The 17,246-nt window shown below is 40.2% G+C and overlaps 1 protein-coding gene across 2 annotated transcripts in view; it reads left to right on the top strand.

Moving 5' to 3' along the window:
* The window catches only part of bbs9 (Bardet-Biedl syndrome 9), a 174,548-nt gene that overhangs the window by 86,041 nt on the left and 71,261 nt on the right, over positions 1 to 17,246 (top strand). For both annotated transcript variants that reach the window (XM_087848408.1, XM_087848407.1), the window contains 2 exons: positions 5,072 to 5,254; positions 13,788 to 14,037. In XM_087848408.1, the coding sequence (XP_087704534.1) occupies positions 5,072 to 5,254; positions 13,788 to 14,037 (433 nt within the window). The remainder of the gene's footprint in view (positions 1 to 5,071; positions 5,255 to 13,787; positions 14,038 to 17,246) is intronic.

The following is a 17,246-nucleotide window of genomic DNA, read 5'->3' as shown; positions in this document are numbered from 1 at the left end:
ATAGTTTTTATTTTTCCCTTTATAAGTCATATAACTGCATTAACACAAGGAAATGAAATTACATTAGTGGCGTTTCCTGTGTTTTCTTTCTGCTTCATGGGGCATATTTATTTTAAGTTATTGGCCATGTTGGTTATTCTGAGAGATAAGTTGGCCCTGTCTATTTTAAAAAAGTTCAAAATGCTGCTTTCTTTGACCTAAACGCTGCGCACTGGAATGATCACTGTAACCATCTTCACATTATGTTAATTCAAAGGAACATGACATTAGCTATATCTTGCTCATCATATATACATGATTTTAAGGGTGCTAGGTTGGTTTATGTACTGAGAATAAACTTCATTAGTCAAGCACAGAATTCATTCTGATGCTTTTTCTCCTCTCTTCTTTCCTTTGAACAGCATGGCAGCCAAATGTGAATCCTGGGCAGCTAATTCTTAACTCTAACTTTTTAAATGTTTGTTGCATCTCAGCTTAAATTTAAGACACGGTTAATTTTTGTTTTGTTTTTTTATGTGTCCGTGTGTGTGTGTGTGTGTGTGTGTGTGTGTTTATATGTATATGGATATATAGTGTGTGCTCTAAATACTGCATCCAAATCCATAGATTTGGTAGATAAGGGTATTGCTCATTTCTGTTTGTGTTTTTCTGTACTTTTCTTAGGTACTTTTCTTAGTACATGTGTGTGCATATCTTTGTGCATTTGTGCGTGAATAGATAAACATGACTGTTTGTGTATGTGTCTGTGTGTGGTTTGCAATCCCCAGAGTAACGTAAAACGTTGGCTTGTATTGGAAGCTTTGTACTCTGTGTTTGCATCTGAACAAGTGAATGGATGGAAGAAATTCTAATAGAGGGAATTTTTCTTTAATAACATCTTTCATAGACTTTCAGTCTTTCCCTCTGACTTTTTTTTTTTTTGACGGTCTAGGTTAAAGGGCCATGACGCTGTCACAAACTTGTGCCTTGTCACTGAGATGTAAACCAGGTTTAAGTGCATAAGATGCAGCAGAATGTCCCTTTATGTGTTTCAAATAGACTCCAGACTTTATTGCAGACACCTCGGGAGGTCGTAACCCCAGCAGCTTCAACTGCAGGTTGTTTAAGGTCACCAGTAGTTCAGCTGCTGACGTACAACTAACTAGCTGTGAGAGGGAGATGGTGTTGATGTCCAAGTTTATAATTTTTTTTAAGCACCTTTTCTGTCCAGGCTTCCTGGAAGCTGATTTGTATTGGTTATTTGTTTTTAACATTTGTGTATATATTCTGTACATATCTGTGTGTAAATGGATGTGTGTTCATGTTTGCATGTTTTTATATCTCTGTTCTGTGTGTGTGTGTGTGGGGGGGGGGGGGGGGGTGTTTAGGCTAAATGTGTCTTTGTATTCTCTCAGCTGGCATCAATCAGAGTGTGTGTGTGGAGTCGACCCACTGCCAACAATGAAGCCCTTCACCAAACCTGCAGCCTTTTATCAATACGCACACAGACGTGCACACATGCACACATGCACATTTTCAGAGATCTCAAGGGGAAGGTGGATGGGGTTTTGTTTGGATCTCGAGAAGGATGAAGGTAGTCAGTGTGTGTGTCTGTGTGGCGCATGGCATTAGAGTAGAAAGAGTTCATGTACTTGGAGTTGTAGCTCGTGAGTGTTTTTAAACGTATATTATTTTTTTTCACAATTCACAAAAATAGACTCCCAAAGATCCAACAGAATTTTGCAATTTCTGGTTTATTTATCTAAATACTCTGAGTGGTGTTCCCAATAAGTGTGCAGAATTTTACAGCTTTTTACCATATGGTTGTACAAGATGCAAGGGCAGAAGAGAGGGGAAAAATGAAGAGAGCGAGTCAGAAATAATTTACATTCGGTCACACTTCTTTAAAAGACTTAAGCCAAGCTTATGTCTTTGTGTACTCATGAAGGTTAGACTGGGTTAGACTGGCAAGACAGTGATGAGAAATAGTTAATCATTTGGCAAGAATGTGTGTGCATGTGTGTGCATGTGTGTCTAACTTGAGAGTTGTGAATGACACGGCACCCACAGATGACCTCAGCCTTGAATGAGTGCTTGAGTCCTTTTAGGTTTACCACCAAATGAAAGGAAGTGAATTAAGACTTTAACTCTGACTGTTTACACTTTGTGTGCACGTCTTAGAGGAGGCTCTCGTTCCCATGTACTCGTGTTTGTAGTTCAGTATTACGCAAATCAAAACGGCTTACTTAAGCAATTGGTGCTTTACCCTAACATGCACACAGATATACACTCACTCTCTCGCTCACTGACTCTGTCGCTCTCTCTCTCTCCCTCTCTCACATACACACACACACACACACACACACACACACACACACACACACTTCATTTCTGAGTCTTCCATCTCTGTTTTCGCAGTATCAAATGGCAAGCGCTGAATCCATTTGTCAAACAAACTCCTGGCGTACGTTGGCACTCAGGCCTGCAGATCACTCATTTATCTGAATACACACTCTTCCATTAGTCCCAGATCTGCTTTCACCTCTTCTTTTTCTCTCTCTGTCCGTTCATCTCTCTCCTCCTCCTCCTGCTTCTCTCATTTCCCTCCTTGTCTTCATCCGGCTTGCCCTTTCTTGTTGTCTTCTTATTCATCCGTCTTGCTCTTTCATCGCTTGTTCTCTACTCATCTCCACTCCTCTGTTATTGCAATGATACAGGGATGAAGGGACTGACCCCTCACTGAAGGTCAGAGTTCGCCTGGTCCTACCACACCTCATATATGTATTCTCTCTCTTTCTGCCTTCTACTGCTGAGCTGCGTACTTGAGTAAACGTTAGAAGAGCTTAACCCTCACTTTTGTGCTGTTTAACCTCATCTTCATTGCAAAGCAAGTATTTTATTCCTCTTTGCTCCCCGTCTATGTTTTTGATTCCTACAATTCTTAAGAAAACATGCCTTCGAAAATACTGCCAACCGAGTGTATGGGCAAGTCATCAGAGCAAGCAGTCTCTACATATAGAGAACAATTTATTTGAATTCTGCTGTGTTTCGTCTTTTTAGTTTAGTTTATTTTTAAACTTGTGAAAGAAGCAAATCCGTAATAAACATTCTCTAAATGGGATTTCCAGTGCTCTAACAGGAGAACAGCAGTGCAGTTTGTTCAGAGAAAAAAAACTAAATCCAGTAGTCTGCAGGAAAGAGCCATAAAACACAAAGGCTGAAGGGCATGGAAATAATGGACGGGGGTTTATTTCCTCCTGTTGAAGAATATATTGGTAAAGGAAAGAGTGAAAGAATTTTTAAGAAGTTGAAGAAATATTAGAAAAAAATCCTAAAAGGAAGATTTCCACTGGTGACATCTAATTAATTTACAGAATTGTTGCAGAACTGTCCTGTAAGTGTATTTAAGATGTTATTGTCAAAGCAATGATTTTTAAAAACATACCGAGCATACAGGTGGGAACTTTAAGTGGGTGTTATAATAAGGATATTGAATGCAATTTCTTCCAATTGATATGAGTCCTAAAGTGGTAAAATGGTGTGATTTGCATATTACGCATTACCTTTAAGCTGAGAGCTGGTTAGTTATGTAATGAATATACATATATCTACTAACAGGTCATATATCAGTCAGTGCTATTCTTCATTCCCAGGTTAAGTTAGTTTCTTCAGTTGCTGTCCTGGAAGTTGAGAAATGTTGAAATCTGTTGAAATCTTTCTGTTCCCAGCGGTTAATTCACCTGTAGTATCTTGAAGTTGCGAAATGTCAGTCACTTCCTATAATTTCTGGTCACCACAATGCTGTGAATCACTTCCAGTGTAGCTTAACTGACTACTACTAAACTAATGCTTATATGGGTCTAATGGAGTCTTAACCATTCAAGGGAACTAGAATTGGACCCAGATCCACATACCTACTGTGACACCTTCGAGCGTTTTCACCATTGCGAACTTGGTTGCAAAAACCTGGATGTGATGAGGAGGGACAAACCCGTTGGCTGATAACTTGTCATTGACGGGTTGCTTGTCATGTAGCCTCACACATGAGATAATCCTCTTTTTTGAAACGCGGTATGATCAAGATTTACGAAACAGAGTTCATTTTTTATTCATTATGTCCCAAAATAAGAGACTGAGCCCATAGACTGAGCAAGAACATGTTTAAACAGGAAATAACAGAGAGCTGTTTTCCCATAAACTTCTACGTCTTTTTGCAACTACAGCTGTCGCCCTCTAGTGGCCTTAAGATAGAATGCGGATTTAGGCTCTAGCTTCATTGTAAATATATCGGGTTAGCTAAAACTAGACAAGAAAGGAAGGAAGAATCATCCTGTGTCTATAACAGTTTAAGAAATGATTTGACTGTCTCTTTCATCTCTGACAAAGCAGTGTGTTTGACTTGCGTTGTAACTGGTAGTCCATCAAAAATCTTGCCACACATGTCATCTCTACACATTATTTTAAAATGTAATTTCAGATTTTAAAGGCCAAAAGGGAACTGTGAGATCTTAATATTGCAGCAGGGAATTGTGACCCCCGTTATAAAAATAACACACAAAGATGAAGTGGTTCAGGGTGAATTCAGGCTAACGCACAGTGAGAGTGATGAAGAAGCTGCAGACTCGATGCTCATAAAACTGTTTACACAGGTTTTGCCGCTGATGTTTCAAGTCTTTGTGGATAAATGGGTGTGTTGTAGAGAAAGTGACCTAGCAAGGCTTTTAGGGATGATTCGTCATTTGGTCCAGCAAGAAAGTAAAGGGGGAAATCTGGCTTTTGTGTCATATTAAGAAAATATAATAATTTTGGAGATGACTCAGAAGAAAATACACAAAAATTCAAAATGACTGGAACCAGAGGTCAAGTTGGGTAGCCAGCAGATTTATATTTCACTTGGCTGACTTTGAAGCATGTTTATAATTTTTGACAAGTATTCAAGTTTTTTATAAAACAAACTGGATCAAGATCAGAGGTGAAGTCAAAGCTCCTTAAATGCAAACTGTTGATGTATGAATGCATTATCATCACCTCTGTATGCAATGGTGATTCTTGTGATGATTAGGAGAGATTTACCAGCTCCTGTCTCCTCCAGGTAATGGCACTGGCAGAGGCTGCAGAGGAGAACCGGGCGCTGCTGGAAGAGGCGTTTGTTCGTCTGCGGAGTGCCACACACCTTCTCGTGCTCCTGCTGTCCCTGTGGCAGGGCCTGACCCCCGATCAGACCAGCATCCTGGAGGCCACACTGCTTCCTCTGCTGCAGGACACACCGCAGCTGGTACACAGTCTCTCACTCACGCACACACACACAGGTGGCCATTAACATGTCAGTATCTGTCCATCCATCTGCAGCTTGCTCAGTATACATAGACCCAGCTTAAACACACTCTCTAAAAACTTTTAAAATTAAGTGCTTCTGCTCTCTGAGGAATACACACACAAAGGCACACACACAAACTCAATCACACATTCAGTTTTTAGCACTCAACACTCACCCGTCAGCTCTGCACAGAGTCAGAGTGTGTTCTGTGGTACCTGTTCATAATTTGACCATTAAAGCTTTCTATGTGTGTGTGAGTGAGTGTGTGTGCATGCATGTGTGCATGTATAAAATACACAAATACACGCAAAAGGTCAAGGTCAAAGAAAGGTCCTAGTGTGAATAGATGGCATATTGCTCTTTAAAGAGCCTCTGACTCAGACGTCAAGCTTTGTGTGAGAGTGTGTTTGAATGTGTGTTTGTGCTTATGTGAGCGTGGGTTGTGCACTGCCGTGTTGACAGAGCTCCTCCATTTGCTGCAGTCAGACCACGAAAGATTTGTCACTCCATCGAGACGGCGAGTGCCCACTGTGGGTGTGTTTGTATTAGTTTTTCCATAGCTCTGATCAATCCCCTGAACCTCTCATTACCACCGTGTCTATTTCCAGCTTTCGCTAACGGCACATGCACACAACTGTGCATAAAATATCTAACAGTACGCACACACTGTGATTGTAGACAGAAATAGCTTCAGAGGGTCAGTTGATGAGCCTCGAGGGACTGTGAAACTAAGTGTGTGTGTGTTATTTTAAATGGGATTAATGGCATTAAGTAAATTAGTAGTAATCAGGGTCATGTCCACAACATTAAGACAAACAGGTGGACTGAAGGGTTATTTTAGGAAATTTACATTACCTGATGCAGTGCTGTGACAACATCTATCGAGATTCCGGTGGAGCTTTTATTAAGTTATTAGAACATTTATTTTTCTTTATGTAACATGTTATTTTGGCTTATTACACCTAGGCACTTCTTTTGTTGAGAGGGAATTGTTATTTTTATTATTTAAGTCAAAAGTCAAAAACACTAAATCTTCATCTTGACTTTTTACCGTTTCTGTGGGTGCACTGGCGAGGTCATTCCAGGTGAGTACAAGTCCGTCACTCCAGTTAGTTCCAGGATTGTCACAGATATGAATAAAGGCTCTGAGCAGAATGGGGGTGGAACAGCTGGATTAAAGGAAAGAGAGAGAGACAGTTAAAGGAGAAAGACAGAGGGAGGAGAGGTAGAAGAGTCAAGGCTATAGTTTCGTGCATAATCCAAGTCCAACTCTGTTTTTTTTTCCAGCATTTATTCTCTATTGATGCTATCAATTCTTCAGCCAAAATGAACGATTGGCTAACTTAGTTAAATATTTCTCCATCTTAAATTCATTAGTAAATTCCTACATACTCTTCTGTTACCCATTACCCATTTATTGGATCTTAAAAATGCAATTTTCATCATTTCAGTTCAGTCTCACTGAGCAGTTTTACCCGCGGAGATGATGCTGATCGAGATACTGTTTTTGGAGAGCAAACTCCAGCACACAGCACATGATCCCAAAGTTCTGTTAGTCCACTCATTAAAAAGAATAATAAACAAACAAACATGCAATTAAAATTTTTCCTGCAAGCTATGTCCTAGGACTGGACAGCAATGTGGCTGCTATTCATAGGTCGCTGCCATTCTGACCCAGATACCTGTGCATACAGTTCATTGTCAGTGTGAACGATGGATGGAGCTACGCTGACATCACTCACAAGATGATGGATTTATAATTTATCAGCTGATGCTAATTAGCTTAGTTAGCAAACTAAATTCATAAACTATATGGCTACAATCCACAGACATGCATATCAGGTAACTGGTGCTCAGACTAAAAAAAATGCTGGAATTTTACTCTCCAAAACCAAAGCAATAACTTTTTGGATGCTCTGTACCGCAGTGTAAGCCATAACATTAGTCAGGTAATCCATTAAAAATGCTCAAAAAGGCATAAATGCTGCACACACTCACACACGCACACACACACACACACACACACACAGTAAAGAGGTCCAGTTTAATGACTACACCAGAGTATTTATGATAGGATAACTGTCCATAGAGGCCAAAACCATTTTTTTACCAGGCTGTAAATATGCTTTTTGATGCTGTAAAATTGTCTCCCTTCTGGAGCCAGCATAAAGTGGCACCTAGAGGAACTGTAAATTTTGCCACTTGTGCATTTGCTTCATTTTCAGCTCTGGAGTTTTAAGCTTGGTTTCAAAACAATGACATTTGAAGTTGAACTTTTTTTTGGGGATAATGATGAAGTCACAGGTAGTGGAGCTCATATTGAACAACAATTGGTGTCCACTTTAAAAAAAATCATGGTGCACAGCTCTGTGAAAAACCATTGAACATGCACCTGTTGCTGCACCTCTGAGACAGAAGGATTGTAGAAGACTAAAATATGAAAGTTGAGTCATTTTGACAAAGGAGATACTATACACAGCAATCTCTGCTCACTGAAACGCAGAATAACTAAAATATATAATACAATACCAAATGACCCATGTCACTTTCATATTATGTGATTGGAAAGCACAAAGAACTCCAAGAATGGCAAAAATCTGTGGCAAAGTTTATGCTTCTCAGGATATTTGGAATTAAGAAGAGGAGTTCTTTTGAGTGCAGGCTCATTACACTGCTTTTTATCTGAAAGAAAATAGAAATATTTATAATAACAAGGTCAAAAACGAGGAGGAGGTGGAGAAAAAAGGAGAGGGAGGAACACCAGGGGAAATGCATCTGTGGGGTATCTAACGAAACGTCTCATTTAGTTGCAGCCAAGCAGAACACCACCTCCTTTTTCTCTTCATGCATTCCTCCCTCCATGTTCTCCTCCCACTCTGCCCTCTTTCCCACTTTTCATCCTCATCTCACTCCTCATTGTTTTTCTATTCTTGATTTTTAACACCAGCAGTGTTACCACTCTCCGTCATCCCTCTTGCTTTTTTTCTGTTTATACCATAGTGCATTCTTTACCCTGTTTTTCTCACTGTCTCAACACCTCCTGCTTCTGCTTTAGTTTCTTATCTCGTCCTTCCTTCTCTCATTATTTTCCTCCCAGTTTCTTGATACAGTCATAGTCAATGCCAGTCTTGCTCAGGCTTCTCACTCTCTGAACCTAACACTATAGACCCTATCAGCCGTAACTTTAAAACCAGTGATAGGTGAAGTAATTAGACAGTAATTGTATGTATGTGTATGTGTATATATATATATATATATATATATATATACACACATATACAGAAGCTCTGATCTTTAGTTCACACTCTGGTGACAGACACCTAAGGACACCCCTCAAGGCTCCCTGTCCATGTCCCAACAGATATACAGATATAGCTCCTGAAAGTGTTTTGTAGCCTTAAATCACAGCAAAATCAAGTCAAATGGTTCTATAAACCTTTTAACAATGTTAAGACATTTGAAAGAGAATTTTCCCATTCATGATATGGTGGGGGTTTTTTTGTATTCAACCATAATTTTGGGGGTAGACAGCATAGACACTAAAGTTTGCGAATGCGATAACCTGAAAACATGGCGATATAAGAGAGACACGTATGTGAGAATGCTGTTTGTAGATTACAGCTCAGCATTCAATACCATCGTTCCCTCGAAGCTGGACAGGAAACTGCAGGATCTAGGACTGAGCAGCTCCCTCTGCAGCTGGATCCTTAACTTCCTGTCTGACAGACGCCAAGTGGTCAAACTGGGCAGCATCACCTGATCCCCCATCACACTGAACACTGGTGCTCCACAGGGGTGTGTACTGAGCCCTCTCCTGTACTCACTCTACACTTACGACTGCACGGCCACTAGCAACTTCAACATCCTTGTGAAGTTTGCGGATGACACTACAGTGGTGGGTCTTATCACCAACGGTGATGAGACGGCCTACAGGGAGAAGGTCAGCGCCCTAACCCACTGGTGTCAAGACAACCATCTCACCCTCAACGTCGCAAAGACAAAGGAGTTGATAGTGGACTTCCGGAGGTGCAGAGAAGTACACACCCCCATCACCATCAACGGCGCTGCTGTGGAGAGAGTGAGCAGCTTCCGCTTCCTTGGTGAACATCTGGCTGAGGATCTCACGTGGTCAGTACACATAAACAAAACAGTGAAGAAGGCGCAACAGCCTGGTATGGCAACAGCACCACTTACAACCGCGAAGCTCTCCAGAGAGTAGTGCGGTGTTCTGAACGAATAATTGGAGGTGAGCTTCCCTCCCTCCAGGACATCTAGAGGAAGCAGAGCCTGAGGAAAGCAGGGAGGATCATCAAGGACTTCAGTCACCCCAGCCATAAACTGTTCAGACTACTTCCATCGGGAAGGAGGTTCTGCAGCATCCAGTCCCGTACCAGCAGACTGAGAGACAGCTTTTTCCACCAGGCCATCAGACTGCTGAACACTTCATAGACACCTCACCGTCACTACTGGAAATTCAACATTATGCACTACATACTGTTTATAAATGCCACTTGTTTTGCACAATATCCAACTACCAACCTCTGTATATTTTATATATTTTATTTCATTGTTTACTCTTCTTAATTTGTAAAATATGTATACACACACACACATATATACACACACGTAGACATACATATTTAGTATACACATTCAGTAATATGCATACACTCTTATATTGTACATATATTTATTCATATAATTCACATGTGATGTGACAATAAAAGTGATTTGGTTTTGATTTTAGTATTTTTACATTCATACTATAGGTGCTTCTTCTTAAAAACCCTACCTGAGTTCAAGTTTCAGTGACCTAGACCTCAAGGACAAGGTCAGAGGTCATAATTCTACAATTTAAAACAAACTGTTCCACTTTCCATACCTGTTTTTTGTTATACTTAATAACTCAGACTGAACTAGATTTTGTGTATCTAGGTTGTGTATCGAGGTTATATTTGTCCATAATTTCTTGCTTCATATTGTGGATCTATAGTCAAACCACAGGTTTCTTTATAACATAATAGGCCTTCTGACTCTGAGAGCTTCTGATTGTCAGTAACTAAGCATTTACAGTAAATAGATGTATTAAAGTTGATTATACCCAGAAGTTAAGGAAAGTAGCTGATACTGTACTAAATCCACTCTTGATTTGGTCTTAGGATGATTGTGTGGGTAATGTTTCCCCCTGAGACTGACTGTATGGCATTGTTCTCACAGAGCCGTAACTCCGGTCTCTCAAATGACATTCGCAGTCTTGATGAGGATATCAGGACTGCAGAGGGATTGCTTTCTGAACCTTTACCTGTCTCTTTGGGAGTCCTCCAAGGTTGTGTGCTAGACTCTGTTATAATTTATGTATTGCTAGCCTGTAATTCTGCAGTTACACCCAGGGTTTCTCCCTTTGTCAGACCTGATATTCCTGATGCAGTCCATAGGCTTTTTGAGGAAACTATTTAATAAGAAAAAAAAGGTTTGTCTTTGTTGGTACTTCAACAGTGGAACATTGAAGCTATACAGGTTTAAAGGTCAAACTATTCGTAACTGGTTCTGTTTGTCTAAGCTAATAATACCACATGTGCTTTATTTTAATGTGTTTGTTTGTAATGCGGCATAATGCGGAGTTAATGCATGACTCAAAAAATACTTTTCAGTCACAAACTGTTAACAATTTAGCATCAATTTCTCTCACTCAGTGATGCGATTGGTATTGTTCTCACTGAATATCAGCTTTTTTGTGCACTCAAGAAAAAACAAGGTAAAAATGGCGTTTTAACATTTTGGATAATCATACATTCAGTTTTATTCAACAGGGTACTTTTATTTACTGATGTAATCCGTGTCTATACAGTGTCAATATGCACAAAACTAAAGCTTTCCACTCTGAAGTGTTGGTAAAAGTTCAAAAAAGATTCCTTTTTGATATCATAAACACACAAGGAAAATAGAAGCTCTGTCATGCTTCTTTGCTGCTGCACTTGTACAACTTCTCTTTTCAAAAAGTCTTCAAAGATGACCCAATAATACAAAACCTCTCTTGTTTCTTGGTACAGAAAACAAGTTCCTCTTCTATTTCTGCATTAGTGGGAACTTTGACGTAATTTATCGCTCTGGCCTTGATCCAAAGCCGCTCAGCTCCACCTTTCTTTGCTTCCTTTCTTCTCCTTCAGGAGGATGAATGTCTGCACTTTAGGTTTAGAGACGTTTAATTTTCTTCCGCAGCATGTGGAACGTATGTTTCAGCGAGCGCGTGCATGAGCATGCCAAGTTTCCACAGAAACCTGCAGTTATGTTGTTCCAAGTATTTGATAACCTGGTGAGGTATTGTTGTAAGAATAGGTCACCCACCTCTATCTCGCCTCCTCCTACTCCTCCTCTTTAATTTTTCTCCTTCCAGACTCGTCCAGTGTCTTTTCTTTACTCTTGTCTTTGCTCATCTTTCGGCTTTCCACATGTTTAATTTTTTTTTTGGTGTCTGCCTTTCCCTCCATCATCATCTCATCTCCTTCAACCCCCCCCGACCATTCTCTCTCGCTCTTTCGTCCTCTTTTGCTCTCTCTCTCACACTCCTGCATTCTCTCGCTCTCTCGCTCTTTCCCCTGTGTCTGTCTGTATCTCTCTGTCATCATCATTACAGGGTTGATTACCTGTCATTATGGCTCATTAGGGGCCTATCAGCATGGCGGCAGGCAGGAGAACGAGAGGTGTGTGTGTGTGTGGGGGGGAGATGGTGGAGAGGTACCTGTCAACACACCCTTACCCTCCCAACACACACTCATGCACATACCGCATCATCCTCAGACCTACCCATCTAAATCACCCATTCAAATGAGAGATTCTGGGTTCACTGGTTTTTAGTAGGATGAGTTGGGTATACTCGTGTATGCATGCGTGGGTGAAGGATGAGAGATGGTGAACGGGGACAGCAAAAGACCAAACCCTCCTCACTGTTTTATTACTGTGGCTTTGTGTGTGTGTGTGTGTGTGTGTGTGTGTCTTTTCGTTTCTTTCGATTCTGAATGTCTTATCATTTTCTTGCTCTCTCATAAATTCAAAATTAAACAGGGCATCAAATTAAAAGGCTAAAATAGTTTATTCTAACTATTTGTCTCTTCTCCATCACCTTTCCAAAGTTATGCACTCATGCTTCTTTCCTCCTCATTTCTCACTCTTTTTATGAGTGGATCTGCCTTGAATTAAGAGTTTAATGTATTCTGTTATGCATAATTTGTATCCTCTATTCTTTGCTCTAGCTTCTTTTTGCGCCATCCCTTTTTTACTTTAGTGAAGCAAAAATCGAACCTCACACCTCCCAGTCTTAGTTCTACATTGTAAACTTGTGTTTCTGTTATTAACTAGCAATCTGATAGTATTTATTATTTTGTCTGAATGTTGATTTCTTGTTTCTGAAAACTTACTGAGACAGTTACTATAATACAGGCCTTCTGTGTCCATTATGTCATTCTTCTTTCAGTCTGTATCTCAATAATTTAAACATACATTACCAGTCAAAAGTTTGAACACATCTTCTCATTTAAGCGTTTTCTTTATTTTTACTACTTTCTACTTTGTATATACATATTGAAGACATCAAATATATGAAGCAAGATATATGTGATTATGTAGCAAAGAAGAAATTGGGAATTAGGGAATTTTCTTGCCTTCTTGGTTGGGACATCAGTTGTGTTTTAGTCAGGTTGTTACACAGCTGACAGTCCTATTTGACCACTTTTAGAATTCATATTATGGCAAGAACCAATCAGCTAAGTAAAGAGAAACAACCATTCATCATTACTTTAAAACTGCTAAAAGTTTGAATGTGTCCCCAAGTGCGGTTACAAAAACCATCAAGCGCTACAATGAAACTGGCACACATGAGGACTGTCCCAGGAACGGAAGACCAAGAGTCACCTCTGCTGCTGAGGATAAATTCTTCCGAGTCACCAGCCTCAGAAACCGCAAGTTAACAGCACCTCAGATTAGGGCCCAGATAAATGCCACACAGAGTTCCAGTCGCAGACATATCTCTACATCAACAGAGGAGACTGCGTGAATCAGGCCTTTATGGTCAAATAGCTACTAATAAACCACTACTAAAGAAAGGCAAAAAGGAGAAGAGATTTGTTTGGGCCAAAAACCACAAGGAATGGACATTAGACCAGTGAAATCTGTGCTTTGGCATGAGATGGAGCCCAGAGTGAAGGCAAAAGGGGCAAACAAGTGCTCAGCATCTCTGGGAACTCCTTCAAGACTGTTAGAAAACCATTTCAGGTGACGACCTCATGCAGCTCATTGAGAGAAGAGTGCGCAAAGCAGTAATCAAAGCAAAGGGTGGCTGTTTTGAAAAATCTAAAATATTGAACATGTTTTAACACCTTCAGTGAGAATCTACAATGTAAATAATCATGAAATAAAGAAAAACCATTAAATGAGAAGGTGTATCCAAACTTTTGAGTGGTAGTGTATAAGGTAAGCTTTCTCTTTCTTTCCACAGGGTTGGGAAGAGAGCTGTGATGCCGCCGTCTCCCACCTCCTACGGACCTGCTTGTCACAGAACCCCAAGGACCAGGCTACTTCTCTGGCGCAGACAGGAGGATCAGTGCTGGGCCTCCCCAGTGACACTGCCCGTCTCAAGAAGCACATCACCCTGCTTTGTGAACGAATCGGCAAAGGAGGGCGTCTCACCCTGGCCTCTGAGGCTAATGTCCAGGTCCCTGCTCAAGTCCAGAATCTTGCTGTTCCTGGTGAGTCATTGGTTTACTTGTCTACATTCCACTTAGACTGATTAAAAATTAGACTCAAAATTTCCTTTTTAATACATTTAGGACGGGATGAGGTGACCCTGAGCCATCTTTCAGTTATGCTACTAAATACTCAGGTTGCCGGGCTACTTCAAGGCCATTGCTCCTGTAAATTAGCACTGTATAAATAAAAATGAATTAAATTTAAGGTAACCCTATTTAAAGGTTATTACTCTGCCTCTCTGTTGAGTTGTTGGTTTTAGTATTTTAGATAAATGCAACCATGGGATTATAGGATGGGAACTTCCCATTTATCATTTTAGTCAAAATACTTTAATTCTGCTGTTTCTTGCAGAAAACAAACAGTTCCAGCAATGTAAATACTGAAAGATCCAACTAAAGTATCAAAGAATTTGGGAGGGAACTGCATTGCTACCAGATTGCTGACTGAACAGTTTCAGTGGTAAAATCAGTTGTGTGTGTGTGTGTGTACCCATGTGTTGTAATCTGTGCATGTTATACTGTGTGCGTGCTGGTGGACAGCCTTGTAAGCTGGTCCCTTGGTGCAGATTTTAAGGCTCAGCAGGCAAAAACATGGACCCTATTCATTTAACACCTTACAGTCAACACAGAGACTCATATTTAAATGCATCAGTACACGCACCCTTGAAATGATATACACAGGTATGTGAAAAAAATAATAAATAATACCACTACAAACAGGTATACATACACAGCTGCATAAGTTACACAGTGCAGGCACATGCATAAAAAATATACACTCACATAATTTTTGCAAGGTAGACACTCGTAAAATCATGCATATACATGCAAATACATAAACTCTCTCACTCAGGCACCTTATGGATCATTTACTCTTGGCAGAAGTTTTAAAGGACCTTTTGACAGATCATCAGTTACACTCTTCAAGCCCAACCCCTACTGCCTTTCTTACCTCCTTGTACTCTTCCTTCTCTTAACTCTCCTTTATAGTAAAAACCAAAATGTACACCCACCGGTCACTTTAGGTATTCTTTGCTAATATTGGGTTGGACCTTCTTTTGGCTTAATTCTTCATGGCACAGATTCAACAAGGTGCTGGAAATGTTCCTCAGACATTTTGGTCTATATTGACATGATAGCATCACACAGTTATTGTAGATTTGTTAGCTGCACCTTCATGATGTGGTCCATTTCACCACATCCCAAAGGTGCCCTATTAGATTTAGATCTGGAGGCCAGAGCTTCTTGACATGGTGCTGGAAACAGCTAAAAGAAGATGGGTACGCTGTGGTCATAAAGGGATGGACTAATTAGCAACAATACTCAGGGGGCGCTGTGTCATTTAAACGATGCTCAGTTGGTACTAATGGTCCCCCACGCCCTTACAAAATGAACAGCACCCTGAACTGTTAATGCAAGACAGGACGAATCCATGGTTTCATATTGTTTATGCTAAATTATGACCGTGCTATCTGAGGCAGCAAAAATCAAAACAAATCAGCTCTTCTGCTCTTCAACAGTCTTCTGTTGGTAACCCAGTGCAAAGTGTAGCCTCAGTTTTCTGTTTTTAGCTGACAGGATTAGAACCCATTGAGGTCTTCTGCTGGTTATTTGAGTTACTGTTGACTTCCTGTCACTTCTCAATCCTTTATCATTGGGTCAATAGATATTTGTATTTACAGACAGACAAACATCTTTTGTATGTTCAGTATTTTTTATGTCTAGTTCTGTTTGACCAAAACCAACCAAATTTCATTTAAAATTGACAGTTCGATTCTTTTCAGTCAAGACATGTTCTGTCTTATAAAAAGAAGTGGTTAATTCCTGGAAATCAGCATATTTTGCTGGTGTGATTTATCAGTGAAGATAATAGCATAGGGGACATGACAGTGCCTGGTGGTGCCAAATGGTTTTCCAGGACCATGTTTGCTTGTTTGCTTTTTATTTATGCACATTCTAGGGTCTAGGGACAAGGCACGTTAATCAACATAATTAATCAGTGTATGAATATGCAAGTCATAGCCGCAGTATTTAGTTTAAATTCTTGTTCCCTTGCCAGATGTTAAATCAGCTCATTTGAGTTTACTGCAGAGTCTTTGTTTGATCCACAACTCTTTCCTCAGTGCTGCTGACACTTACTGTCCAGCAGTTTTAAGGTAAATGTGTAAATGTGCATGGCCGCATGAGGAAGTTGTAATCCTCCACAATACACCATGAGATTTGTGGATCCATTTGTTTTTGAGAATTAGTACTGTACTGTGTGTGTGTGTGTGTGTGTGTGTGTGTGTGTGTGTGTGTGTGTGTGTGTGTGTTAGAGAGAGAAACAGAGAAAGAGGTCTATAAAGTGTTAAAGGCATGTTTATAAGTGATTATAGTGATTACAGTAATTCGGCGCATAGTTCAGTGGAGCAGAAGTTGGTCAATAAAGTGTGTGTGTGAGAGAAAGACAGAGTGAGAGAGAGAGAGAGTGAATGTGTTTGTATTTACGTTTTCTTGTCATGCGGTTTCTCCTTTCTCTTTTGGTCTTCTGCCAAAATTGACACAGATGTAGACACCACATACACACACACGCTGCACTGCAGTAAACAGGCGTTCGCTAACCCTCTCAGATGTTGCTTTTTCACCCGGCCGTAAACATGCACACTTGTTTACGTTTCCAACAACACCGACAGCAACTGTTTTACTCCAAGACCACAGAAAAACACACAAACGCATACACACTGAAATACCGCACAATAAGTCTCACTTCATTGGTAGGGAAACCCAACAAAACACACACACACACTTCTAAGCACATTATCGTCTCTGCTTGTCTTTAGTATAGAGAAGGGAGGACCAGGTTTGGTTCATGCTGGTTGGTCAAATGCTCAAAATCTGGTTGAAGGCAAACTTTAAAATCTTTGTGGATTTCATTTAAAAAATAAAATCTGTTGCAGTATGCAAAATGTATTAATGAGTTGAGCACTTAATGAGAATAGAGCCCATTTGGTCAATGGATAATAAAATATCTCTCTTGTAATAAATTCTTGTTCTGGACGTCACTTCAGCTACTGGAAAATTACAGGAGTTGGAACGGGCCGTGGAGTGGGAGCTCGGAGAAATCTGGTGATGCATATCCCATATACACTATAAATACTAGTATTCCAGTTACTAATTACCGGTTGCTATTTACACAGGCGGCAATGTTTAGAAACACAAACCAGCAGTTT

This window comes from Neolamprologus brichardi, chromosome 11 (genome assembly GCF_056152115.1).
Source record: "Neolamprologus brichardi isolate AB-2024 chromosome 11, ASM5615211v1, whole genome shotgun sequence".
In the NCBI taxonomy this organism is placed as follows: domain Eukaryota; kingdom Metazoa; phylum Chordata; class Actinopteri; order Cichliformes; family Cichlidae; genus Neolamprologus; species Neolamprologus brichardi.
This window is presented reverse-complemented; position numbering and strand designations above follow the sequence as displayed.